The sequence below is a fragment of the Vigna radiata genome, chromosome 5 (assembly GCF_000741045.1).
Source record: "Vigna radiata var. radiata cultivar VC1973A chromosome 5, Vradiata_ver6, whole genome shotgun sequence".
NCBI lineage: Eukaryota > Viridiplantae > Streptophyta > Magnoliopsida > Fabales > Fabaceae > Vigna > Vigna radiata.
Window position 1 is genome coordinate 32,261,011 of NC_028355.1, and position 26,553 is coordinate 32,287,563.

At 31.6% G+C, this 26,553-nt stretch overlaps 3 protein-coding genes and 1 long non-coding RNA gene across 7 annotated transcripts; 2 read left to right on the forward strand and 2 right to left on the reverse strand.

Annotated features, from left to right (window-relative positions):
• Window positions 1-925: 925 nt before the first annotated feature.
• Window positions 926-3,432, forward strand: LOC106761113 (protein IQ-DOMAIN 1). 2 transcript variants are annotated; one of them, XM_014644623.2, is made up of 5 exons: window positions 926-1,296; window positions 1,402-1,602; window positions 2,045-2,272; window positions 2,377-2,490; window positions 2,605-3,432. In XM_014644623.2, the coding sequence occupies exons 1-5, from the start codon at window positions 1,225-1,227 to the stop codon at window positions 3,220-3,222; spliced, it is 1,233 nt and encodes a 410-aa protein (XP_014500109.1). In that variant the 5' UTR covers window positions 926-1,224; the 3' UTR covers window positions 3,223-3,432. The 2 variants fall into 2 exon arrangements, with proteins under 2 accessions (XP_014500109.1, XP_014500110.1); XM_014644624.2 differs by having other exon boundaries at window positions 928-1,296; window positions 2,608-3,432.
• Window positions 3,433-10,520: 7,088 nt separating this feature from the next.
• Window positions 10,521-12,185, reverse strand: LOC106761438. Of its 2 annotated transcripts, none has more exons than XR_001375686.2 (4): window positions 11,738-12,185; window positions 11,498-11,654; window positions 11,008-11,117; window positions 10,521-10,831 (listed from the first exon to the last, which is right to left on the reverse strand). It is a non-coding gene; the product is annotated as an uncharacterized LOC106761438 (long non-coding RNA). The 2 variants fall into 2 exon arrangements; XR_001375685.2 differs by having other exon boundaries at window positions 11,498-11,676; window positions 11,738-12,184.
• Window positions 12,186-15,404: 3,219 nt separating this feature from the next.
• LOC106761638 (transcription factor MYB26) lies at window positions 15,405-17,500 on the forward strand. The gene is made up of 3 exons (XM_014645203.2): window positions 15,405-16,043; window positions 16,112-16,241; window positions 16,407-17,500. Exons 1-3 carry the CDS (start codon window positions 15,911-15,913, stop codon window positions 17,206-17,208), a joined length of 1,065 nt encoding a protein of 354 aa, XP_014500689.1. The 5' UTR covers window positions 15,405-15,910; the 3' UTR covers window positions 17,209-17,500.
• A 5,057-nt stretch (window positions 17,501-22,557) lies between these two features.
• On the reverse strand, window positions 22,558-25,455 carry LOC106760927 (5'-nucleotidase SurE). Of its 2 annotated transcripts, XM_014644375.2 has the most exons (10): window positions 25,042-25,453; window positions 24,858-24,952; window positions 24,707-24,774; window positions 24,574-24,617; window positions 24,379-24,456; window positions 24,153-24,306; window positions 23,799-23,948; window positions 23,570-23,680; window positions 23,173-23,238; window positions 22,558-23,010 (listed from the first exon to the last, which is right to left on the reverse strand). In XM_014644375.2, exons 1-10 carry the CDS (start codon window positions 25,287-25,289, stop codon window positions 22,912-22,914), a joined length of 1,113 nt encoding a protein of 370 aa, XP_014499861.1. In that variant the 5' UTR covers window positions 25,290-25,453; the 3' UTR covers window positions 22,558-22,911. The 2 variants fall into 2 exon arrangements, with proteins under 2 accessions (XP_014499861.1, XP_022637179.1); XM_022781458.1 differs by lacking the exon at window positions 22,558-23,010 and having other exon boundaries at window positions 23,173-23,273; window positions 25,042-25,455.
• Between the last annotated feature and the right edge of the window lie 1,098 nt (window positions 25,456-26,553).

Below are 26,553 nucleotides of genomic sequence, written 5' to 3' on the forward strand. Positions count from 1 at the left end.
TATTGTAATTTATTATATCAATAAAATCATCTCCAAATTTTTATAAACTTCATTTACTTTTTTATCTTTTTAATTTTTATTTCTATGCTGAGGGGGTTTAAGTTATATTCTCGTAAAAATGATAAAAGCTACTGTGTAACACCATTCTAGTTTTGATTTATTTTTTGGTTACTATTTTTATTAATATATGTTTTAGTTGTGAGCTGGTATAAGTGATGTCAAAAAAAAAATCTTACTTTTTTTTAATTTAACTTGATCGATTTATTCCTAACACTATTTACTATTTTGATTATTTTAACAATATGGTGAGTGTTATTATAATTTGGGAGGATTTTTTATCCCCTCGCATCATTAAATATTTTTTTTGACTTGACGATTATAAAAAGGCTATTGTTGTTTGATATAGTTTCTCAAATGCCAATTAAAAAATAAAAAATAAAAAAGAAGTAAGGATAATAAATATTTAATGAATAATTTCTTTTCAAGATTCTTAACACTTTTTATACACATTGTAATGTTGGGGAATATTTGTTTTTTCTTTTATTTAATGTGGAATTTTATTTATACCCAATATGTAACAGGTGTCAAGTTCATATTTTTTTTTTTGAAAAAAAGAAATTTACCTTGTAAATTGTTGATTATCACAAAAGTAAAAGTTCTAAAAATGCTAATTTTATACTTTGAAGATTTTATCTTCTTTTACACACGATTAGTTCTAGTGTCTTATTATAAGTAATTAAAAATTATTTTACGATAATCAACAATAAAAAATAATTGATTAAGCAGGTTTGCCATTAAAAATAACGGAACTAAATGGAACATTCCTAGAATTGATTATTGAAGAAATCTATAAAAAAGAGTTTGGGCTTTGTTATATTGGGCCTTATTATAATGGGCTGTGTAGGGGCAAGGCTATGTCAAGAATCCGCGGATAGCTAGAGACAAGGGTCAAATCGGAGCGTGCGTGGGAAATGAAGAAAAAGTGAGTTTTGATTTTTTGAGTTTGAGGCTCTAGTTACCGTTATGATTTGATTTCATGATCTTTTTCTTCCACCAACACATTCAAATTTCAAAACTTTCTTCTCTCTCAACCTTGCCTTAATTAACCCAACAACGTACTCTCTCTTACACACAACTAAACCCCAAAATTCTCTCTTTCCTCAACAGAGACCAAATTTCTCTTACCCGTTCAGTTTGTTCGGCAAAAACCGTTACTTTTCTCCAATGGGTGCTTCGGGAAAGTGGTTCAAGTCATTCATTCCTTTTCGAAAGACCTCAACTTCAACAACTGATCAAGTAAGTGAAGTAGCAACCTTCTATTTCTGGTGTTTTTGCTGTTGTTCACTGTTTACAGAGTAAGTATGGGTAATTTAATGTGATGTGATGTGTAATCTGGAGAAGGGTCGTGAAAACAAGAGCAAGAAGAAATGGAAGCTATGGAGGGCTTCTTCAGAAGGGTCCACCGTGAAGAAAGTTGGTGAAGCTGCTGTACCTGATTCTTCCTTTACTTATGCTGTGGCTGTGATGGTTCCCAAAGATTTCAAGCTCATCAAGCAGGAATGGGCTGCCATCCGTATTCAGGCTGTGTTTCGAGCCTTCTTGGTAACTTTCACCCTCATGGATGCATTAACTTTAAATTTAATTTGAGCTTGGTAATTATATTCTGAGTTCATGTTTTATAACATATCTTGAATTAGACCCATGTTTATCATAGATGTGACCCTGAAATTTGAATTTCCAATTTAGGATAAAGAAGAATTAAGATTTAGAATTTGGGAGTTGGAACCTCCGGAGCTTAGCATGATTTTGTGCACGATCCACCAATAGACCGAAATAAATAAGAAAAGGAATGCTTGTGCTTTTATGATTTCAAATAAGTTCAGAGCTAATCTAATCTCAACTCAAGTGAAAATGAATTTTCATATTCCTGGTCAGCTTTTTAAGTGTCTCTTATGAATGTGTCTATTCTGCTTGAGTCATTCTGTTCTTAACTTTTTTATTTTATTTTTCATATTGACCTTAACTCTTTTGATATGTTTTGCAGGCTAGACGAGCTTTGAGGGCCCTGAGGGCAGTGGTAAGGCTGCAAGCTATTTTTCGAGGCCGGTTAGTCAGAAAGCAAGCAGCCGTCACTCTGAGGTGTATGCAGGCTCTTGTTAGAGTTCAGGCTCATGTGAGAGCAAGGAATGTGAGGAATTCTCCTGAAGGGAAAGCAGTGCAGAAATTACTTGATGAGTATCGCAACCTGGCTGATCCTTTTAAGCAAATTGAGGTTAATAATTTGCTTCAAGATTATGTAACATTCTCTAATCATGATTTTGAGTTAACATATTAGGAGATGCTAACATGTAGCATTTTTTGTGTTATTGTTATCAGCAAGGATGGTGTGACATTCCTGGAACCGTGGATGAAGTTAAAGCAAAGCTACGACTGAGGCAAGAAGGAGCTATCAAGAGGGATAGAGCAATGGCATACTCTCTGTCCACACAGGTAATGAAGTTGGCAAGATTTTCTTTGACATAAGCTTGTCTCTTTGGTAAGATTTTATTAGCTAAGAACTTAAGAAATTCTTGTGGTTCGAATTTAAATTTTGCTTGCATGTAGCAGTCAAGACTGGTTGCCAGTCCAAATCCTAAAGCCAATAAGCTATTGACTCCTCTCAAGCAGCACAACCTAAGCAACAAGAGCTTAGGATGTAGCTTGTTAGAACGCTGGATGGAGGCCAAGCCTTGGGAGAGTCCAAACTACAGGAAGAGTGAAGACCTTGTTCCTGCTTTTCAATCAAGAAAGAATGGTGTGACATCCAGGATTTCAGCAGTTAAACCTCTAATGACTAGCCAATCCACTCCATCATCTTCGGCCATAAGCTCTGAATACATGTGTGATGATAGTCCTGTGTCAACTTCTTATACAGCTGGATCTCCATCCTTTCCGTCCACCAATACTGTTTTAATGGACGCAACAGAGGAAAGAGAGGTTCATCAACCAAGCTACATGAATTTGACAGAATCAACCAAGGCTAAACTGAAAACTTGCAGGAGTTCTTCCCAGAATTCAAAGAGTCTTGTGATGGAGGATTGTGTGTCTCACAGCACAACGACAGGTTTGATAAATGGAGATTTTAGAAGCAGTTCTAATTCTGACCCTTCAGTTAACATATGGAAGGATTCTTGTGCAACACCTCTGAGGGCAAGTTATCAAAAACGACAAATTGGGATATGAGCTTCTGTAACAGTGGCAACAGCTTGTTGTCCATTGCCACTTTGGCAACATGCGTGAAAGTTAGGATAAAGGGCTAATTGACCGTCCGTGTAGATAACATAGGTGGTTCTGTTTTTGTGTGAAGAATGAAATAGCAGCAAACTAGTACACTATTTTAATCTGTATGGTGTTTACATACTAATATATGCACAAGTGACTTCTCTGTGTGAATTAGATAACTCTAGTTGCTTAATATGAAGTCGGTATTATTCACTTTTTGGAAACTACCTATGCATTGTTTTTTTTTCCCCACAATTTAGTGAAGTTTTAGTGTTATGGCTTTATCTAATATAATGGATGTATGGAACTACTCTTCAACAGATTTTTCAGTAACAGAAAATAATAATAATAATAATAATAATAATAATAATAGATGAATTTGAGTCTTTTTGTTCCAAATAATAAGGACAATAATATGTTACAGTCTGTAACATTGTCAGTTGCAGGCTTGATTGCTGGGCTTCAATTGGTGTTAATACCCATCTTAACATACTACATGTTTTCGTTGCTGGGCTTCAAATGGGAACCTTATTTTCGAAAAAGAATTAAACAGGCAACTATAGAAAGAAAAAAAAAACTATTAACTAATTAAAATATACTCTTAATATTATTATTGTTTTTCAAAATAAGCCAATTTAAACACGTTTGCTATCTTGCAATAATAATATGCAGCTGGTCAGTGTGTCCCATTCTGCATTACTACAAATTAACATTTACTTAACAGTGTCATTGGTAGTCTGATAACAGTGACATCTGATCAATTTTATATGATATCTAATAAGAATCATTAAACTTTTTAGAAGTAAAAAATATTAAATGTCACATAAAGATTAACCAAAAGTTAAAGTTATTATATTCTGTTCACATGAAATTTAATAAAGTACTAGTATTTTTTTATAAATTGGAAAATGTGAATGTCACATAAAGATTCATTTGAGAGCTGGGACCATGTTGAAGGTGTAGGTAGTCATAAACTATGTAATAAATTTCCTATAAACCACTTAATCATTTCACTTTGCTATTTAATATCTCAACTGAATCTATCATAAATAGTTCTTTTATTAGTTGTGGACCAAAATAAAAATCATGTTTGTTTCTTCTGCACCAGTAACTCCACGGTCGACCCAAAACAGCAGAGCAGTAACTGTCAAAAGGATGGGAAGGATGCAAAAAGCATCAATTCAAGATTAGAGCAGTGTAAGTAAGCTTTATTTGACAAAGCTTATCTCCACTTAAGCAACAAGAATAGTATAATAGCTTGTTAAATCACGTGGTCCAATTCATAATATGTAATGATGAAACATGCAGTATGGTCCAGTTCCAGTCAATCATGCAAGGACCACAGTTATTACCGTCACAATTGAAGCATCTCTGCATAATTTAACTGCTAAAAAAGATTGGTAAAACAGACACAAGAAACACTAACGAAACATTTTGAGTGGCAAAGAGATCAAACAAATGGAATGGTTCAAAGGAGAATTCAGAGAGTATTAGTTTGACTTGTGTATATTGCATGGTGTACGTGCACAAGACGAGGAGGCTGTTATAGGCTTTCCACGTGAGAATATGCGCTAACAAAGGCAAGAAATCAGGATGCCACCAAAAGTTGTAAAAAAAATTTGAATGTCATTTGATGGGATTCTCAAGTGAGGGAAAGAAAAAGTGTGTGACGCTTTCTTCAATTTGGAGTAAATGTGCAAGCTTCCTTTCATGGGGGATTGCCATGAATAGAAGGAAGACGAAGTGGGGGCAGTGGGGCCTTGTAGGAGGCCTATTTTCTTGGATATCCCTTTTTCTGTAGGGCATTTCTAGTCTTGTTTCCTTGCTTTATGAAGAATATAACCTCTGTTCTCTTTTTCTTTCTTTTTTTTCCCATTATTTGCACTGGCCATACTCATCAATACTAACGTGGCCCTTCAGCTGTAAGCATCACTTTCAATTATTGATTGACTCATCAAAATTCAAATTCAAGCATCTTCTGTCTTCATTACATCACTAGTATTTTAATCACAGTTAGAGATATGAGTTCAATATCAGTTTAGTTTTTCTGATAATACAGATGCATGACAGTTAATGAAAGAATTTTAGTTTTTGTTAGAGTTTATACAAAGACAGTGTGGTGGTTATTTATTTACCATGGTGGCAAAAGAGATTTGAAGATAACTTTAGGTGAGGCCTATGCAACTTTTCTTTATATAGATTCTCGTTGTATCTGAAGGGACAATGCATCTTGATTTCTTTCCTTGTATCAGGAAAATTCCCCACCCTCTCGAGAGGGGGAAAAGCAAGAAAAAGAGGAGGAAACCAGCATTTGACTGAAAATGACCCTTACCAAAACCAATCTGAAATCAATAGAGGACAAAAAATTACATGGCATTCTTTCATGTACTTGTTTTGATATCTCTGTGAATGAGGAAAAAAAACAAAAGACTCTGACAGCAAGAGTCCTTTGATGGCTCAACAAATAAAGCAAAGAGCCCAGTAGTATTAAATGTTGCATGTGCAGCAATTAATTAGGAATCTTGTTTTAACTAGCTGTTTCTTCCATCATAAGCTTGCCAAGCTCCTACTTTTTTCTCCCAGAAGCAACAAATTATAAGAACTCCGTGCTGTCTGTTTCACAGCAACAAAGAAACTTGTTCTTCGCTTTTCTTTTACTACAAATGGAACTCTTCAAAGGGCTACCCTTCACTTGTAATTAATATCACCCTAAACCCATAATTCATCGTCTTTTCTGTTCAAACTTCAAAAACACTGCTTTCTCCTCCTATTCCTGCATAACAATTTCCATCCACTTCTAACTAACACAAACAGAATTTATGGGAAAAACCTGAGAAAGTATCTAGTTTTTTGGAATTTTAATTGGAATTTTAATGCAGTATCCAACATCTCAAACACAAACTGAACTGAAGAACAACTTAATTACGAGGTTTATATGCAGATCAGAATAACAAAACCTGGAAGGACGTGAAATGGTCAAACAGAATGAGTATGCAACAATAATAGCCAAACAAACACATGAAAACAAGGTTGCCTTTAGTTTATGCTTCATGTTTTTGCTACCCACATTACAATTTGAAACACCCATGTTCCTTTAACCAAAATCATCCGAAAATAAGTATGTATTTATGTATGTATGCAACAGACAAGCTTGAAAATGAAAAAGAAAACCCAGAGGAGTAAATTAAATAATATGAATTATGAGAAGGTGCAGTTAATAATTTAGGGCATCCGATCCAGAAAAGATTAAGATGAGGCAATTATTTTTACATGGAATCCCCCAACAGGATGCAAAAAAAAAAAAAAAACATACTTTTTTGGCAGATGCTTTTGGTGGCCATCGATCCAAATGAAATGAAATGCGTACACAAAGTGGCCGGCAATTATATTCTTCAACTTGTCCCCATTGCCTTCTTTCCAGTGCTACCATTTTCTGGATACATTTTCTTACCATTCTTTCTTTATTCTTTATCCATTCTTGTTTACATCAAAATCTATGTTAATTTTTAACTTGTTAAAGTAACTATCACACTTTTATACAAAAGATAATTGAATATTCTGTTCCTTTGATTCATCCTTTTTCCTTTCCACCCTGAAAATAAATATGTTTATCTTTGCTAGAAAAATTATAAAAGTATATTTCATTTCCAAAATGGTAATGCTTCATCTTTTTAACTGTTTTTTTCTTCATGAAATTGGAAGACTATTTAATGTATTTTGTTAGGAATAAAAGTTATCATCTATTATAATTTTTTCTTTTATTTTTAATTTTTTAAATTATTATATGGCATGTCACATTAGATATTTCCAATTGCAAAAGAAAAAAGTATTAATTTTTTAAATATTGATTACAATAAACATATTTTATTTTCTTTAAGTAACTTATTAGCATTTTATGACTGGTAAATAAGAAACGTTAAGATGTATATGTATGCACACAAATATCTCATTCACAATAGTTTGGTTTGGATAATGATAGTTAGAAAACATTTCTTTTATAACATTTTAATATTGATTACGTGTCAATATGTAATTGGTCAAAAATTACTTTACAATCAATAATAATAATTATAAACATTATTGTGGAGAATTTTTTTTGTCACGTAATCAATATTCAAATATTGTCAAAAAAATATTGTCTAAATATCATTATCCTAATAGTTTTTTATAATTAAAATTTATTTAAAATTTTAGATTATTAGTAAAATAATGTTTGATAAAATGTAAAATTAAAAAAAAAAATTGATTTTTTTAATAACTAAGAAATTGTAATGCTATAAATTACAAACATCTATTTACTTAAAAAATTGGTAAAAGAAATTCATAGAAATTGCTAAAGAGTTATCTCTAAATATGTTTGTTAATTAGAGATTTAAAACTAAATATTGGGTAGAAAAGTAAAACGGTTTTCAGGAAATGGTAAAGAATGCATTGGAATGCGAAGGGAGAAAAAGAGACAGACAAAATCTCATCATAGATCCAGTAAGAATAACATAATCAGTAACAATATAAATATAAATATAAATGATAATACAAAAGTTGAAAATATTAGGTTTATAGAATTTGAATGTAACATTAATTACTCAATCCTAATATCTATTGTGGTTTTTAAATTAAAATTATTACTCAGATGTATTTAGAAATATATAAAAGAGACGGAAAAATGACAATAATAAAAATAATTTCAATGTGCAGGACAAAATTACTATTGTAATTATCAATATTATTATTATTATTATTATTATGACCATTTTTATTTTACTCTTTAAAAATTATTTATTTTTATTATTCATGCCAGTTTAAGTCCAACTTTTTTTTATATGGTAAAAGATTTGGTTATTGACTTATTACTGACTAAAATTAAAAATTGAAGAAAACAAATTACGCCAAATTTACAGTAAACTTGTATCGACTAAAAATATCCAGGCATAAAATTGTTTCACATAAAAAAAAAATTATAAAACCCTCATTAAAATATATAGATATTCGTTAAAATAAATACCATATTTTTTATCCTTTCAGTTGATATTTAATGAGTGTACTTTGAATATTTATAAGGAATTCAAAAATAAAAATATCATATAAAAGAAGAAATTTTGAAATTCTAGTCTTGTTAAAATGAACAATGACAGTAACGAGTAATTTCTAAACGAAAATTTACTAAATTCCAATGAATTATATATATATGTGTCATTATTTATTTACGTGTACATATTCACGCTTTTTTTATAACTTTTCATAAGGACTCCAAAATAATAATAATAATAATAGTAATAATAATGCAGTTCTTAAATTTTTACAATTTCATAATTAAATGCTCGAAGTAGTATATGACAGGTTTGAAATTGTTAGAAAAATAATCACAATTCTAAGAATTGAACTATAAAAGGTATTAAAGATTAAGGATTGAATTAAAAAATCTTAATTTAGAAAATTGATTAAAAAGTTAGTAATAATTTAAAAAGATAGTGATGCTTTAGATATAAAGTTGAATTAAATTATAAAAATTGTTAAAAGTCTGTGTTATTTACTTAAATTATATATGAAGATTTGCTTTAAGAAAAAAATAAGTTTATGATAAGCTCAAATCACCATAAGCACAAAGAGAAGAATATAACTGGACCCAATTCCACATTTCATTTCCTTTTCCATCATACTTTCTTTTTTATATTTCGATCTGCTTTAAAATATCTATCATTTCTAAAAATTAAACATTAATCTACCTTCTAATACCATCATAGTTTGTTTATTCCTATTAATTTACTAACAAATTCACAATTATTTTTTAAAAAATATGATGTACACAACAATTTATACTATTAATTTTTCCAGTATTTCTCTCTTATTATTATTAAAACTATTATTATTCTTTTAACATTTACGTTTTTTTTCTATTTTTATCCATTTTCGTTATATTACTCACTAATACAAAAAAGACTTTTTATACCAGTTAAAAAAGGCTTTTTATACCTATTTGTCGATCGGTATAGAAGCAGGGGATATAGAAAGTTTTCAACTTTTTATACGTGTTTTAAAACCGGTATAAAAGTTTTGATTTTACACCAGTTCTTTTTAGAACAAGTATAAAAAAGTATCGTTTTTAAACCTGTTGTTATGGGAACAGGTGTAAAAAAGTCTCACTTTTATACCAGTTAGAAACTCCAACCGGTATAAAAGTTGATTTTTTTTTCTATAGAGGATTATTTCTAAAAACACCCCACTTTAGCATATTAAACCACCCTCCACAACACCAATATGCATTTTACACCTAGTTCTAAGTGTAAACACACTAAAATTACTATTACTATTTCAACAACATTGTTATTTAACACACTAAACAGAATATCACCTTATATTTGCATCTAATTCATAGTGACAATCTTCACAGGCATTCATTACCACTAAATTAGCAATTTCATAACATATAATTTGTTATCAATTACTTTGATTATGGTCCTGTTCCTATCATGTTCATTGATACATAGTCCATTTAACCCTTATGCTCTCACCCATTAGTCCTTAGTCACTAGTGCAAATGTCTATTTACTTCTTCATCATGCATAAACAAAAGAACATATACATTTTTATTTACTTCTTCTTATATAAACCAGTTTTAACATGCAATTGTATTTAAACAGTGATTAACTCACTTAACCAATACTTAAACATTTAATTTTAGGAGTTACTTTAACATAACAATATACCCTTATTAATATACACAATAACCATTTCCTATCACAAGATATAATATAAACAATCAGTGATATGTTCACTAAAAGTGATATAGCATAAGTTATCAAAGTAAAATTATAATTTGTATCAGAATGCACCAGTAAAAGCACTTAAGAAACTGCACGTAACTCAGAAAATTATCTATTGTCTCTCTTCAGTGCAGAAATTTATATGCATTAATGAAAGAAAAAAGGAATACATATTTTAACTCACCAATTGATATTTCACCCTAGAATGCATATATTTTACTGCCAAAAGCATATATAATTTGCTAGTCAAAGAAAGTAAGAGTGTATCCACTAAGAAAAGCGATTGATGCATTGATAAAAAGAGTTGAGTATTGATGAGGTAATTTTGTTTGAAGTAATTTATTTGGCATGAGTTCAGAGTATTGATGAAGTAATTTTGTATCTATTTTTTTTTTATCAACAAAGAATATAAATATATATATATATATCCTCAACCCTGTAATCATATACAAGTAAATTTACTGCCAAAAGAAAAGAAAAAACTTTTAGAGTATAAGCTAAAGCCAAAATATGATGCTGCTACATATCTTTCCAATTAAAACTTAAAAGTCGAAAGTTACAATCATGAAATAGAAACTTAAACCCATGCCCCATATACAAGTACACTTAAGCATACATGAATCTCACCAATGTTTATTTGATTAAGTTATATACAAAGGAGAAAGAATGGAGTTTAACCAAATGAGAAAACTGACTTGATATGTCCACTTCTGGGAGGAGAGATCAAGTGTATTGGCATTCTCCAAACCTTTCAGTACCACTGGACGAGTGATCCCCGCTCCTGATAAGTCAAAAAATGCTCCATAGTTCTGTTGTGTATAAGATTTAATTAGTTGATGTTAGTGACCACTGATATAAATCACTGGACGAGCAAGAATGATAATGTGGAACTGAAACTAACAAGCCAATGCATAATTGCATACTATAAAAAAATAATTTCATATCTTGTAAATTTGTTTATATAGTATGGTGTGGAAAATTTAACCTGAAGTTCCACAGTTAAACTCAAGAGATCATTTGTGTTCTTTCCAGCCACTAGGGTGACAGGGTTGTCCACAGTGAACCTAGCTTTGCCACTGTTGCCTGATTGACTCCCTGAGAAGTTTTCGATATATGTCAGATAATTAAAATTAATTAATTCAAGAAGAACTTAATTGAAAAAGTAAACTCTGAACATTTCAAGAAGGAGCAGTCGTTCTTATGTCCTTACTTGATTTCAGATTAACCTTAGATTTTATTTTCTCTCATATTTAAAGAGATTGAAATTTTGCATAACAAAGACTCAAAATTATGATCATGTTAAGATTTGGTGGATCCTCTTTTCCACATTATTTAAATATAGAGATTCCTGTTCCTGTACAACAGGCCAGTACTTAGTGTTTCGTATGATTCAACAAAATTGTGTCCTCAAAAATGTCAGCAAAATAACAAGGAGAGAATAAAAGAAACTTGCGATGTAAAGAGAGAAAACTAACGAGAAGTGAAAGGTTATAGTTCCAGAGAGCGAGTTTCTAATCGAAATTTGAGAGGGAGACATAATGGAGTTCGTCGGCTGTGCAAACGGAGGGCTTATCGGTGACGGAGGTAGACAAAGCCCTGAGATGGAAGGAAGCGGTGGCGTGTGGGAGGGAGCTGTAGGTGGAAAACCCTAGGACTGTTCAACGAAGGATGAGACTCAGAAAATGAAAGAAAACTTGAAGTGCTGAAAAGACTACCTGTTTATATTTCTTCTTACGCTTTCCGTCGGCGATTTTGATGATGAACTTGGTGGAGAAGATGTTGGTGAGATTCGCACTGTAGCCGTTGCGTCCACCGGTGGTCTTCTTGACCTTGTCGTCATCGTTGCTGTCAGTGAGAAAGTGGCCGCAAATGAGTTTGGGGATCTCGACGGCTATGGCATCGCCGTTGTTGAAGACAGATATGGTGTTCCGCTTGGCATCGATGGTGACCTTGAGGATTGCCATGGAGGATCTCGCTGTTTGTTGTCGACGGTGTTGACGAGGATCTCGTCGGAGATTTTGTAGAAGCCAAGAACGTAGGAGACGAGGCGTCGAAGATCTGCGATGGTCTTCCCCACTACGGCGAGAGTGAGAAAGAAAGATGAAGCCTGAAACGAAAATAATCTATACAGTGGTGTAATTAAAAAGTTTTCAATATTACATATTTGCCATTAAATGGTAATTTTATACCGGTTTGAAGTTTTGATAGGTATAGAAAAATGCCTTTTTATACTGTTTTGAATACAATCGGTGTAAAAAGTTATTGAACCACTTTTTACACCTATTTTTGATATATCTGGTGTAAAAAAGTTTCTCATATTTACAATATTGTCACCGTAGTACTTTTTATATCTGGTAGATTTCAACAGGTATAAAAAGTTGATATAAAAAGTATACTTTTTACTAGTGACTCCTTATATAAGTTTTATAATTCTCTATTTTTTCAATAGGGAGGATTAATATTACATAAGATTTGATACTACATATCCAAATTTTAGGTAGAGATTCTAAATCTTTAAAAAATGTTGAGTGTTTTATTTAAAAAATTACAATTATTTTGCATTAGGATGTGAAATGTATTATTATTATTATTATTATTATTATTATATCATAAAAATATTTTTTTTATGTTATCCTTAACTCTATTACTTACATGTCTATATATTCGTACTCGATTATTTAATCATACATGACATAGAGCAACTTGAAATTTATTGGTTTTTTTATTTGAATTGAGAAAATTTCTTTGTTTGATTAAAACAAAATTCAATTTTTTTCATCTCTTTTTTTTTTCTTTTTGTTTCATCATAATAAATCATGTGCGCAGAAGGAAAGATTCAATTATCTGTAAGATGAAATTTCAATAAATATATATTTATATAAAAAATTTCTTTCTAAAAAAAGATAATACAATTAGCAGAAAATTAATTTTTTAATTATTAGAATATTTAAACTTATATATTCTAAAAACGAAAGCTCATTGCGAGGGAATCTAGCTCTCTGATATATGATCATGGTTGTGGTCAACAAGCAAAAGGGTTGCGTTGTGATCAGAAAAAGCTATTCTTTGGACAAACTAATTAATTATATACACGCTTCATGGATCATTTATAATAATAATAAAAAAAATCAATTAAAGTTGTTGACTTTTTGTACGATTTTTTTTTTGATAAATATTTATAAAATGATAAAGTTTTATACTAATTATTAGTTTTCCTAAAAAGTATTTTTAATTGATAAAAAAGAAAAAGAATTTTTGAAGATTGTTCTATTTATAGAAAATGTTGATTGAAAAGAAGGTTTTATTTATGTATATTTTTGGCCTTTGAGATGGTAATTAATTGATATAGTTTGAAAGTTTCGTAAAACTAAACACTTGAATGAATCTTGTTGTTAAAGACATGAGCCTGGCAGCCATATCATAAATTTGGAAGGATTTGTACATTATAATGTCACTTTTCAATTAAACTTGGTTAGTCTTAATATGAATAAGAATGATTAATCATCATTACTTAAGCATTTATTCACCCAAGTAGTCAAGCATATGCCTTATATGGGTTTGAATGGGTACACCCATCTATCACTCAAGAAAACACCATTTCAAGTCTCATCATAAATCAATTATATAATTAATTAATATTTCATGCACAACTACAATATCTCTTATTTTAATGTCACTAAACTTATTATCACACTCAAAAAATATACTTTAATACACAAATATTTTTTTTATATTTATTTCATATTATTCTTTTTTATACTTTAATACATAAATAATTACTCTTTCATAATATTGTAATAGATGCTTACTTTGAGTGGACTTAAGTTAAATCGGTTAAGTTTTAGAATGTTTTAATCTTTCATTAAGTTAAACTTATATTTTTTTAATCCAATAACTTCATTTTAAGAAGTAATTCTATAATACGATGTCGGCATACATAAGTTAAAAATCATCTCAGGTTAATTGTATGTGTTTTTTAATTTCTTGTAGTATTTATATTTATTAGCTTTGATGGATTCATCATCACGATAGGACCACTTAATTTGTACTGTATATGGATGTAAATTCTCTGTTATATATTTTTCAAATAATTAGCTTAATTACTTTATTTTATATATATATAGACACACACATATATCGTATTGCTTCAAAAGAAAAAACCTTACTCTATTTATAAAATTGGTTATAAGATTTTAGTATATTTCGGTGAAAAAGGAACACGTGATGATTAAGTAATCCAGCAAATAATTACTATCTTTGACCGCATTTGGTGGCAATTTTGCAAGCAAAAGTTTCTTTTAATAATTTCTTTTGAAAATTTTGTGATAATATAATTTGTGATTGGTTCATTTTAAATATTTTTTAAATATAAATTAAAATAGATTAATAAAATGATAACACATATTTTATTGTTAAAATATTATTAAAAAAAATTATCAAAATATTATAATTCTTTTTCAAAATTCACAGACACTACTATTTCACTCCTTTGAGCAGATCCCCCAAACATTTTCCTAAGAAACATGACTGTTTCTAAATGAACATATTCCTATGTTACATAAACTAATAACAATGTTAAAATGTCAAACAGTTATATCCAACCTAACCTCGTAATGCATGGATGGATATACATTATTAAATTATAATTGGCAAATACATGAAAACAAAAAGCCAAACACCAACGTTTATATAATAGTAGAAGTTTTGACAGTTTGGTCTGATATATATATATATAGCATGTTCGTGAAATTACACATATACCTGCTTCTACTTTCTGGTTTTTGAACGTAAAAATCTCTTTTGATCATATGCAACACTTGTGGTGTGGCCCTTAATCATCTCTGTTGTTGATTAGATTCTTAAAATACATGGCACTGAAAAACAAAAGCTTTACGAATTAGACTGAAATAATTATGCATAGCTATATATATAATATATAATCTGTAAAATGTGTTGTGGAGGGCCAAGTTGCTGGAAGTGCATGCACAAACTTTTGCACAGAGATTAAACAATTGATTTGATGATACATAGGCCAGCTCTACCTTTAATTTGATGCTTTTCATTGAAAATCTTTGAGAACTTTATATACATGCATGCAGAAGTAATATATATTGAAGAATATAAAACTGACATATATCTGATATGAAATAGTTGACATGATGAGAAAAGAAACGGTTATTATTTTTTTTGTCACACAATTAGCAAAGTTATTTTTTACACTTTGTGGTTGTTGAAGTCCAATGATTGAAAAAGTGATAGCTAAGAAGTGAATTTCACCATTGCAATTATGCATAGTTACCGCTCTCAAAGGAACAAAAAGGGAAAACCAGAGAGGTAATTAACTAATGAAATTGGTAAGGCATCAATCTACAATATAAAGCAATTGAGATGCAAGTGTCACCAACCAACGCGGTTGAAAATAATTTCTGAATCTGATAAAACTGTGGGCCCCACCACCCTGCATGTGTGCCACGTGTACAATCCAGCCCATCTCAGAGTGAGGTAACAAGGATCCATTATAAGGCCTACAATTGTTGCAGTGTAACACTGCACATTTTAGCCCTTTGCTACAAACCCTAACTGGGCCACTATGGTACAGCTTCTCTCATTAAATTCACCACCTCAGTGTACTCACTCCTTCACCATATCATCCATTTTCTGTTCACTCTTCTCTCACCACCATTCCTTTCACATTTCCATATAATCTCTTCAAACCTAGGGCTAAACCTACTACCTACTACTTCCCTAATCTTTCATATATTATTCAAATTTCAAACATACTACCAAAACTGATCTTTCTTTCCCCATTGCCTCTGTCTATCACTGTTTAATTCCAGTCTGAGGAATAACATACCCACACTCACACAAAGAAAAAGAAAATTCAAGATATGGGGCACCACTCTTGCTGCAACAAGCAGAAGGTCAAAAGAGGACTATGGTCACCTGAAGAAGATGAAAAACTCATCAACTACATCACAACCTATGGCCACGGTTGCTGGAGTTCCGTCCCAAAACTTGCAGGTAATTTTATTCATTCACTACTTTATAAGTCTTCTATATGGTTAATCATATATTTTCTCCAAGTGCAGGCCTACAGAGGTGTGGAAAGAGCTGCAGATTGAGATGGATAAATTATCTAAGACCTGATTTGAAAAGGGGAAGCTTTTCTCCTCAAGAAGCAGCACTCATTATAGAACTTCATAGTATCCTTGGCAACAGGTTTTTTATTTTTATTTTTTTAGTTTTTCTTGTTTTGTTTTAACTTCTCCTTAATAATGATTTCTCCGTTAATTGCTCTTTTTGATGATGATCAAAGGAAGCATTATTATATGAAAAAGTTTTGTTTGTTCACTTTTCTTAGCAAGAGGGCATTGTTTTTGACAGGTGGGCTCAGATAGCGAAGCACCTACCTGGAAGAACAGATAATGAGGTGAAGAACTTTTGGAATTCAAGCATAAAGAAGAAGCTGCTTTCTCATGATGTTGTTCCTTCTTTAGCCACATTTTCTGATATTCACGGTCTTGCCAATGGTTCCATGGAAAGTTTCTTCCCTTTAACTGACAACACTATCCTAAACTCCCATCATCACTTAGACCAGCTATACCTTCCCATCATCCCTACCCCAATCCTACAAGCCTTTGATCATCTCAACAATGATATCAAGATTGACATAAACAATTATCATAATAACAACAATAATAATAATCCCAATTTCCTACATTTTCAGAATCCAGTGCCAGAAACAGTGCCACCATCCAACAACATTATTCCATCTTTGTTTGAATTAGATACATGGTCTTCGTTGGGGTGTGTACCCATTCATCTTAATCCAAATCAACAAAGTCAAACAATGATCACCAAAAGCGACACCACCCCACACTTAATTCTTGAGAAATTCATCAATCCAAGTACATGGCAGCACCAGGTAGTGGAACCGACCATTGATCTTGTTCCAAAAGTCTGTGAGAGCATCGAGGATTATGTCTGCAGCATCCCATTTTCTTCTTCTGCCAATTCACAACATCAACATGAGGATGCTGTCGCGTGTTACACACCAGGTATTTGTCCACAAGATCAAATTGCAGTACCCAATCAAGTGGAGTACATTGATGCCATCATCATGTCATCGTTGCCATCCTCAACAACATCATCTTCATCAGCATCACTCTATCAGGCAGACAAATAGCCACAGAAAAAAACCTTCAAGTTGCTGTCATCATCATAAGCATTAATTAATCAAAGCACTACTATATATAATAGGTTAATTTTATGTATATATAATTGAGTAGTGGGAGTGTTGTGATGAGCTGAATTAATTCCATGCATTTAATTTTCTCTTGAATTTTGGAATAAGAGGGTAAGTAGATCTCCTATTGGCAAACCTCTGAGCCATGCTAGTTCTGACTCTCTTCCATTAAACGATGTTTGCTGAGGTTCCATAAATATATGTAGGTTCTTTCACATGTTTGTCCACTAAAAGTACGTGTCCATGTATGATTTTTATTTCTCTTGTGAACTGCTGGATGTTGTATAACAATCATATACATTAAGTTGACTCGTTGCCCTTTGTTTTCCTCTCTCTTTCTCTCTCTCTCTCTGTGACAACGTAACAAAGACAAAAACCGTACAAACACCATAGTCAACTTGTTGGCACTTGAGGCCAAAGTGCCCTTACATGTGACCTAGCTAGGTTAGGATGTTCTGGCTGCTATATGACATACCATGTTCTGATGTGATCGCTTAAACGAGCAACAACCAATATGAACTGATAAATATCAGAACAATACGATCTAATTGTGATGGAAGAGAACAATTTCATAACTCCAGATCATATCGACATAGACTTCTTTTTGCATCTTCCACAAGTTTTCTTTAACTTTAGCTATAGAAACAAACTCTATTATCAAAATTAAAGAACAAAAAAGAGTCCTTTTTGCTTTTGCATGGTGCCGTGGATATATTTAAGGGACCATCCTATCTTGAGTCTTGACATGTTCATTACCCGGAGAAACTTTGATCTTGCTTATACTTTGGTTAAAGTTTTAGAAAAAATAATATAAAGAACAAAACGTCACTTCCAGTCCTTTGAAAAACGAAAGAAGGGTGACGAGAAAAATAGAAGATTGATTAAGTGAACGTTTATATCTACATCTAGTATATACATACACAGAGAAAGAAGAATTTAATAAGGTAAAAATTAAACTCCCACTACCATAATAAGAAATAGTAAGAATTATAAAAGTAAATTATATGTTAATGAATACGTGGTTGATGACGAAATTAAGGTAAAAGTAATTAGTGATCACGATTATTTGGAAAATTCATTTACATGTAACAAATTTAGGTTTGTTGTTAACCCAAGTTAATTTAATAGTTAATATAAGGGCTATTCAATTTTATTTAAATGAAAAAAAAAACTTATTTAAAGATTAAGTAATCACGTTAAAGGATATCATGATTCAATATCTTTCTAACTTTATCATGTATACATTATTAAGAACAGTACATCAGGAGATTGTTACATCATGTCCCATTTTCCATTATCAAATATTATACAAAAAAGAAAAACTTGTTTTTCCTCCATGTCGTATGAAACACATGTTTTTGAAGTGATAAGATCTTTAATATATTACAGCTCATGATTGCATGTAAAGCAACATTAAGAAATTGTTGTTGGTGTAAATTATGTATATGAATTAATTAGATTTCTCCAGGAACTGTACAATTTCTTCTTCCCCCAACTCCAACTTTCCATTTATTTGTTTCATTTTGTTCTACTTCTTCTCATTCTTTCCACCTTTCGAACTGATTACTGTGTAAAAAACAAAGTTTTATACTTATCATTAGAATTCATGATAGATGACTTGAATCATCATCATGTTTTGAAGAAGCAAAAAAGAATATTTCATTCTAAGTTGATCAATCTATGTTCTATTAATCTTATTTGAATTGATTTTCTGATATTAAAAAACCAAAACGAATTTTGAGTTTGCAGAAATACAAAACCAAAATGGAAGTGTAAATTATATAATGCTACTAATATCACTTGCATTCAAACACAAACTAGTTAATTATCAGTATCTTGCCCTAAAAGTAATGTTTCTTCTCTCTCTCAAAATTGCTATTGAACTCGTTGTCAATTTTTTCTGTCACGTTCCTTAACGTTTGCTTTCATCACTTAAATATTAAGACAATCATGTTAAGACAGTTTAAAGTATAGAAGGCACTGTAGAGAGACAAAAAGGGACTTTTGACTTATAATTTGTATAATTTATATAGCAATTTATGTTTAAGACGTCTAACCTATTAGCACGGATTCTCACACGAAAACTGGACACAAATACTTCAATACACGTAATCTTCAAAATGTAGGATGTAGAGATACACAACACTCCATTAATCAGACATGTCCGAGCTTCTTAACATCTAACATACAAAACGTTCATTTCATCACACGCCAAAAAATTGTAAATGAAATCAATCCAATCTAAGATTGATGAAACTGTCATACGTTATAGAATGATTTTTCGATGTGGAGTTTTGTGTTCCGAAACAATAATGAAAAGTTGAGAACAGTATTCACACATAATTGTTGGAAAGAATGACAAAAAGACAATGCATAAAGAAATTTAGTAAGAAAAACTGGAGTTGTTAACATTATAAAAGCAGCAGTAAAATTAAAAGAAAGGTTGGGAGAGAGAAATGAAAAAGGTTGTAAGATTCCATTGGTCGTGTTGTTGGTTCATATACCATTTGATGTGTTTCTCTTACATGTTGTCCCTGTTTCCTCTTCCTTTTCTTGTGTTTGCCGTTACCTAAGCACAGTGAATTATAGTAAAATATGTTTTGTGTCGACGGTAACAACCCAAATATCTAGCTCTGCTTTTTCTTTTCTGGTGAGAGATATGGAATCTTCTGAAAGAATCTAAGTTAAGGGGACAAAGGTGGTTTCAATCATGGAATGATTGTGGCATACCTACCCGTTTGCCTTTTTCTTCTTCTCTGCCTTCATAATTAATAATCTTCTCATATTGCAAATTGCAATACAAAAACAACAACACTCACAAACTTCCTTTCTCTTCTTCATCACAGTCGTCGGCACCGCGTTTCTTCAATAATTTCAAGGTCCCATATCCATGGAAGTCGACTCGTTCCTCTATTTTTGCACAAAGGGTGGGCCTTCTTTTTCACTCTAATCACTTCAGAATCTTACAAACTCTTCTTTCTTATGGCCCAACTGTCTTCACCATCATTTCTTTTTTATTAATTTCCTACCCTTTTTCTTCGCAGCAATTCAGCAACAAACTCAGCTCACAAAAAAAATTTAAAATTAAAAAATAATTTCATATCCTTTTCCCACGTCAATCTTTGCTAAACACTTCAATCTTTACAACTATTCGTCCAAAACTGTAAGATTAATGAATTTTTCATTTTTATATAATATTTTATTTTTTCAGTTTTATTCCACTGAAATTTAAGGTCATTCCCAACAAATTTTTTTTCAATTTTCTTTTCTTATCATGCTTCATTTTCCCTTTTCAATTATCAAAATAATGAATTAAAATGTATTCCTAAATGTTTAGTGATCAAATATTTTATTCATTTGCCCTGAAACTTGCTTAAGATCCTCGACAATTGATTCAGTTTTAATATATAAAGAAGAGAGAGAAAAAAAATCGAATTAACCATGAAAGAGTAATAATACCATGACATACTTTTACATTCATTTGATACATAATATAAGGATAAAATAGTCTAAAAAGTAGAAAGTTTTGTAGATTTTCAAGAAAAAAAAAAGAAAAAAGTAAGTAAAGATAATATCAAATGAATGTAAAAAATTTAAGTTTGTCAAAAGAATATTTTTCACAATTAAATTAAGAATTACATGGTTCAATTGATACATCTTCCGAGAAAATCAAGGTGAGGAAACTGCTCCCTGCACCCCATTAATTTCTTCCTGCACCCAATCGTTGGACATGTAGCGAGTCTAAAGCCCAGATTATCTATTGATCTACTACTTGATAAATTGGGTTGGGTTGAAATATTTCTTATTTTATTAAAAAAATAAATACTTTTTAGTTTTTTTTATAAATTTGCACATTATTTCCGACAATTATTTTTCTCTGATTATCAATTAAAAAAATTGTTTTCTGTTTATCGTTTGTTGATATTCGTTAAGGGAAGACTTGTTCGTTAAACAACTCGTCAGTGATTAAGTAAAGCTGATATTCTGTATTTTATTTTGCATTTTTTTCTCCCAATAAATTTTGATACTTTGTTTTTTATCCTCAATAAATCCTTTCTCATTTTAGTCTCTCAAAAAGTATTGCTATTTTCGTCCGTATTATATATTGACGTTTTTTAAATGATAAATTAAGAGATCTTCTAAATTGTTTAATTTGAAAAAAAATAATAATCAATATGATGCAAAGAATGATGTTTCCTTTCATTTAAAGTTGTTGCCATTTTTTTCTTTTCATACGTCCTACTTGTTGGTGAAACTAAAAGGAAAAAGTCCAAAAAGAAATTATATCTTTTAATTTTCATCTTTTTGGATTTAACCTTTAAAAAAAGGAAGCTAAAAGAAATAGGAAATACAAATTCTAATTAAAATAAAATGGTATTTGATTCTATCACATTGAATAATTTTTTTCTTTAAAAAATACTCATGTCCTCATACTGAACCTCTTACATACTTCATTAATGAATAACTCCCCCTTAAAAGAGGTCAATAAACAATAAAAACTAAAACAGAATAAAGTTTTGATGGCAGACAAAAATAAGAAAAAAAAAATTGAGAATCAGTGTAAAGCCATTGACACCAAAAGAGGAAAAAAAAGCATCGTATCTGTCCTACTTAACGAAGTATCACTTAACAAATATAAATAAACTAAATAGACAAAACTAAAAATATTTTTTATTAAAAGTAAGAAGAAAAAAACAGTTCGAGCAAATAATATGTGAAGTAATAAAATAAAATTAGGATATAATTGAGTAATTATGGTGATTAGATAGCGGTGAGAGGGATTTAATATTGTATCTAAGATCACATCATGGATTCTAATATTCTTGTGAGAACTTAACCAAAAGCAGTAATGGTGGTTAGTTCGGTTTCAATAGTTTTGGACCAAACAAGAAAAAAAAAATGTGTAGTTTTATCTTTTATTTTTATTTTTTAAGAGTTTGTATTATTGACTTTTTGTACTTTGAAATTACCTTGAATGGTTAAATGCAGTGAGCGGACATTAATTTCCATGACGCCTCTGTCGGTGTTACAATGCATTAGGGAGCCCAACCTTCCACCAAACCTCACCGTGCTTTCACGTTTCACTTATTGCTATCAACCCACGATACCTTTTTTCTATAGTAATAGCATACCATAATTAACGCCATAAATAAAGCTTCTTCACAACAAATGGAGCTGTATTCTTTTTCCAAAAACAATCACACATGTTTGAAAGTGTTACATTTTCTAAAGATTATAAAACTAACTCTTTCAAACGGCATTCTTCACAATAGCACACAAACACGATAGTGCAAACTAACTTGTAGGTGTATTTTCATCAGAGAAAATTTTAACTATCTTCAAACAAAAACAATCGGAAAATTACAGCTGCTTCAGTGTTTTTGCTCGCAATGGACGTTACAAACAGACGAAAGGGCATTTTTCTAAAATATGCCCAAGAAATTACAAGAAGCATTTGCTTCAAATCAGAAATAACTTAGTGACCAAAGGAACTGAAACAAAAGTGTAAAAAGAAAAAAAAAATAGTACAGGTGGAAATCCACTATTGAATTGGTGTGACTGCCTCTGCTCCATCTTTGCGTTGATTAAGAAAAAAAAAAAAAGAATCATCATAAATCTCAAATTTACACAATCATACTAAATTTATTGTCCATCAGGAAGCACGGTAGAAACCCAATCAGAACATGCCATTTGAATATCAGATTCAATAAGAGGAGAAAGAAACTGCGGAGTCACTGCAACCTGTTCATGCAGATCACAATGCAATAGTCAGTCAAAAGGAGGGGAAATCGGTCGCCCCCGAAGATACCAGCATAGTGGCATGCACCGATAAGGGAAATGAGTACACTAAATAAAAGAAACTAATGTTAATTGAAAATGCAATAATTCATTGCTCCAACTTACATATCCATTTTCAAGTGCTCTGTAATCAAGATCTTCGTCTCCTTCTTCCTGCTCCTTGTCCAAAAACTGAAGATACAACATGAGTATAGCTAAGTTCTCTTCTACGAAAAATTAAAAAATATTCAATTGGAATAATATCCATAAATATAAACAAATGCAAGGGAAATTAGAAACCCGAATTATGTCACCAAACTGCAGGGTGTGACTAGAAATATGAAGGGATGAACCCGTGATTAAAATAAACCTATTAAAACTACACGCGACACGAAAACGTTACTTTATGATAATCTCCTCCACATATTGCTATCTTAAAAATCATAATCATGTCATGACACAGACGTATTAGCGGGTGAAAGAAAAAACTGTAATAAAAGAGTTGTTTTTTCCTCGTATTTACCTCTAGTCTGAAGTACTTCTTCACCCTGTTGGGATCAGATTTTCCTGCAGCTCCAGTTGATTCAACAATCTCCAAATTCTTTTTTTGCGTGGCCAATCGACGAGCTGCACCCTGAGGTTGATAAAAGAGCAAGATTGGAGAACCATCGCCATTTGAATAGAAGCATTAAAATTACTTTGAACTACCGATAACGTAAAGGCATGATATGATAAGTACGTAGGACACCTACAGCTGCTGAGGCATCTCGACCAAGCTGTGCAAACTGAAGACCAAGGCCACCTTGATTGGCCATGAAATGACCGGGTGGATAGCGGCTGCTGGAAACCGCTAGCCAGTTCAGAGTGGATTTCCGCATACTTTGCTTGGTCAATTTGAAGCCCTATCAAAAGAATGATTAAATTACATCCATGTAAACAAAAAGAAAGATATAACTATGTAACATTTCAAATCATTAGAATCTAATCAGCCAGGGATATTATCAAGCACACTAAACTTTGCACAACATAAGGCCAAAGAGCCCGCATTTGCATAACGGAGCAAAACATTCAGAAAAATTGACCAATACATAATAAAATTTGCTTACCTTGTTACTCAAAGGAGATGTTGGAATTTCAATATTCAAAAAACAGCTTTTGGGAAAAGTTCCCTTTTCAACATCCTTGATGGCCGCATTTACTAATGGTAAACAGACTGATACAGCATCCTTGAAATCGTCTTCTTGGCTTTCGTCCTTCTTCCTACAACCAGACACAATATCAATTCATAATGCCCAGCACAAAAGCACCAAATGTACAGAATCATGAAATTACCAATTTAACGATATGGATAACGCCGGTACACCCCACAACAACGCCTCCCTGGCTCCAGCAACAACCCCTGAGTATAACCTGGGAATTTTATAGCACGAGATAAACACGGGTTGAAACATAAAGACTTTAAAGTTCCTAGATCGTGTACAGACTTAGATCTACATGTTCATCTCAAACCATCAAACAACAACTTACATGTGATGACCACAGTTCGATCCCCGGTTAATCCCACTGACAACCTGAAAATTCAAACCACATTATCATCGACAAATCCTCAGTCCTTCATTATGAGAACTATGAATGACACACACAATTGATAATCACTAACCAGCGTAGGCTTTGACCACGAAAACAAAGCTCCTGATAACGCCAGCGAAACACAATCCACGGGAGTTCCTAAATTATATAAACAATTAAATTCTATTAACCGTATAACTGCATCGATATTGTTATTATAACTATTATCATCAACTATATACCAGAAATCTCAAAGGCGGTGGCGCCACAAACTTTGGCAGAAGCGGCTTCAACGGTTTCTCGGAGGGTTACGGAGTGCCCCGAAGCCGATTTGTCCCTACGCAACGGTTTGACAAACTACCAAATTACAAAGAGAGAACTAAAAAGCGTTGTAGAAAACTGCATTGAATTACGTTACAGACTCACGATTGAGGAACGCAGACGTGGACATTGTAGAGGCCTTGTTGAACGAGAGCCTGAACGAGGTGCGTGAGGCCAGGCGAATCGACGCCATCGCTGTTGGTGACCAAGACAATAGGCTTGGACTCGTCGAATTCAACGGGCTCCAAGGCCTCCAGGGATTGTTCCTGCTCCGCATTGGCGTTGGAATTGGATTCGCCTTTGCGGCTGAGAAGCACTTCTTGGAGATTGGAAACAAGCCCCGGTGGCATCATCTTGCAACGACGTCGTTGCGAACGGTCGCAGAGAAAAAGAAGATTGAAAAAGAAAAACCCTAACAAGAAGAAGAAGAATAAAAAAGAAAAGAGAAGGAGAAAAAGGCGGAGCAACAAAGCGCTGAAAATGAAGAAAGAAAAGTGCGTGAAATTGGATTGATAAGTGATGAATGATATTAGACCGCTTCTAACGCCCTTTTTAAAATAACAGCTCCTTAAAATTTCAATTTTAATTTCAATTATTGATGTGGAGAGATCTGATTAGTTATTTATGTCTCTTCTTTTTTTTGTTTCTTCCCTGGATAAATTCAAAATGGAATAATTACATTCACAAAAAATCAATTTCATGACGTCAATCTTCTACTTTAATAATGTAAACTTGTTTGAAAATTAAATATATTCAGAATCAAGAATTATAGTGAATATTTCTTGTGTTTTTTTTTATTTGATTAATGAATCTATTAAAGTTAAGAAAAGCTTGTTCTATTTTTAAGGATAAAGTATCTGGACAACATTTTCTTAATAATATTTAAACAATTGATTATGTATCAATATGTCATTGATCCTAAATTAGTCCATAATAATATTTATGATTATTATTATTGATTATGAACTAATTTAGAATCAATCACATATTGATACGTAATCAATGTTGAAATGTTATAGAAAAAAATGTCGCTAAATATCATTATCCGTTTTTTAATTGCTTTTTTATTGAAAAAACGCGTTTGTAACTTTTGATTGAACTTATGAAATTAATTTGGGAAAGTCCACAATTACAAGCTACTGCCCTGGGTAACAGACTTTACAAGCTTTCAATGCGTTACACTTTTTCTTTGGAATGATCCCAAATGGCTCATGCCACTTCAAAGTTTTGAATGGTGGGGCGATCAGACAAAAAGATGAGATTTTAAAATTATATCAAAATAATATAGAACTGTATAAGTTTTACATTCACTTGAGTTTGAGAAGAGAAACAACTTGTATAAAAATTTAGTTATGAGTTTTTTCATTATTCATGAAAATTAATTTGACTGTAGACGTGTTATGATGCATATAAATGAGTAGTTCTGTTGATTAGGAAGAAAGATTAAAGAAACTGTTTTGTGATAAGAAGTAATCCTGTAACCTTTTATTTCAGAAAAGAAATGGCCAAGCTTATAGACTTGGCCTTACAACTGCTTTGCTAAAAAAATACCAACACACATATGCACTCATAACTTTATTCCTAAAATATAGGTAACAAATATCAAGAAAGCTAAAA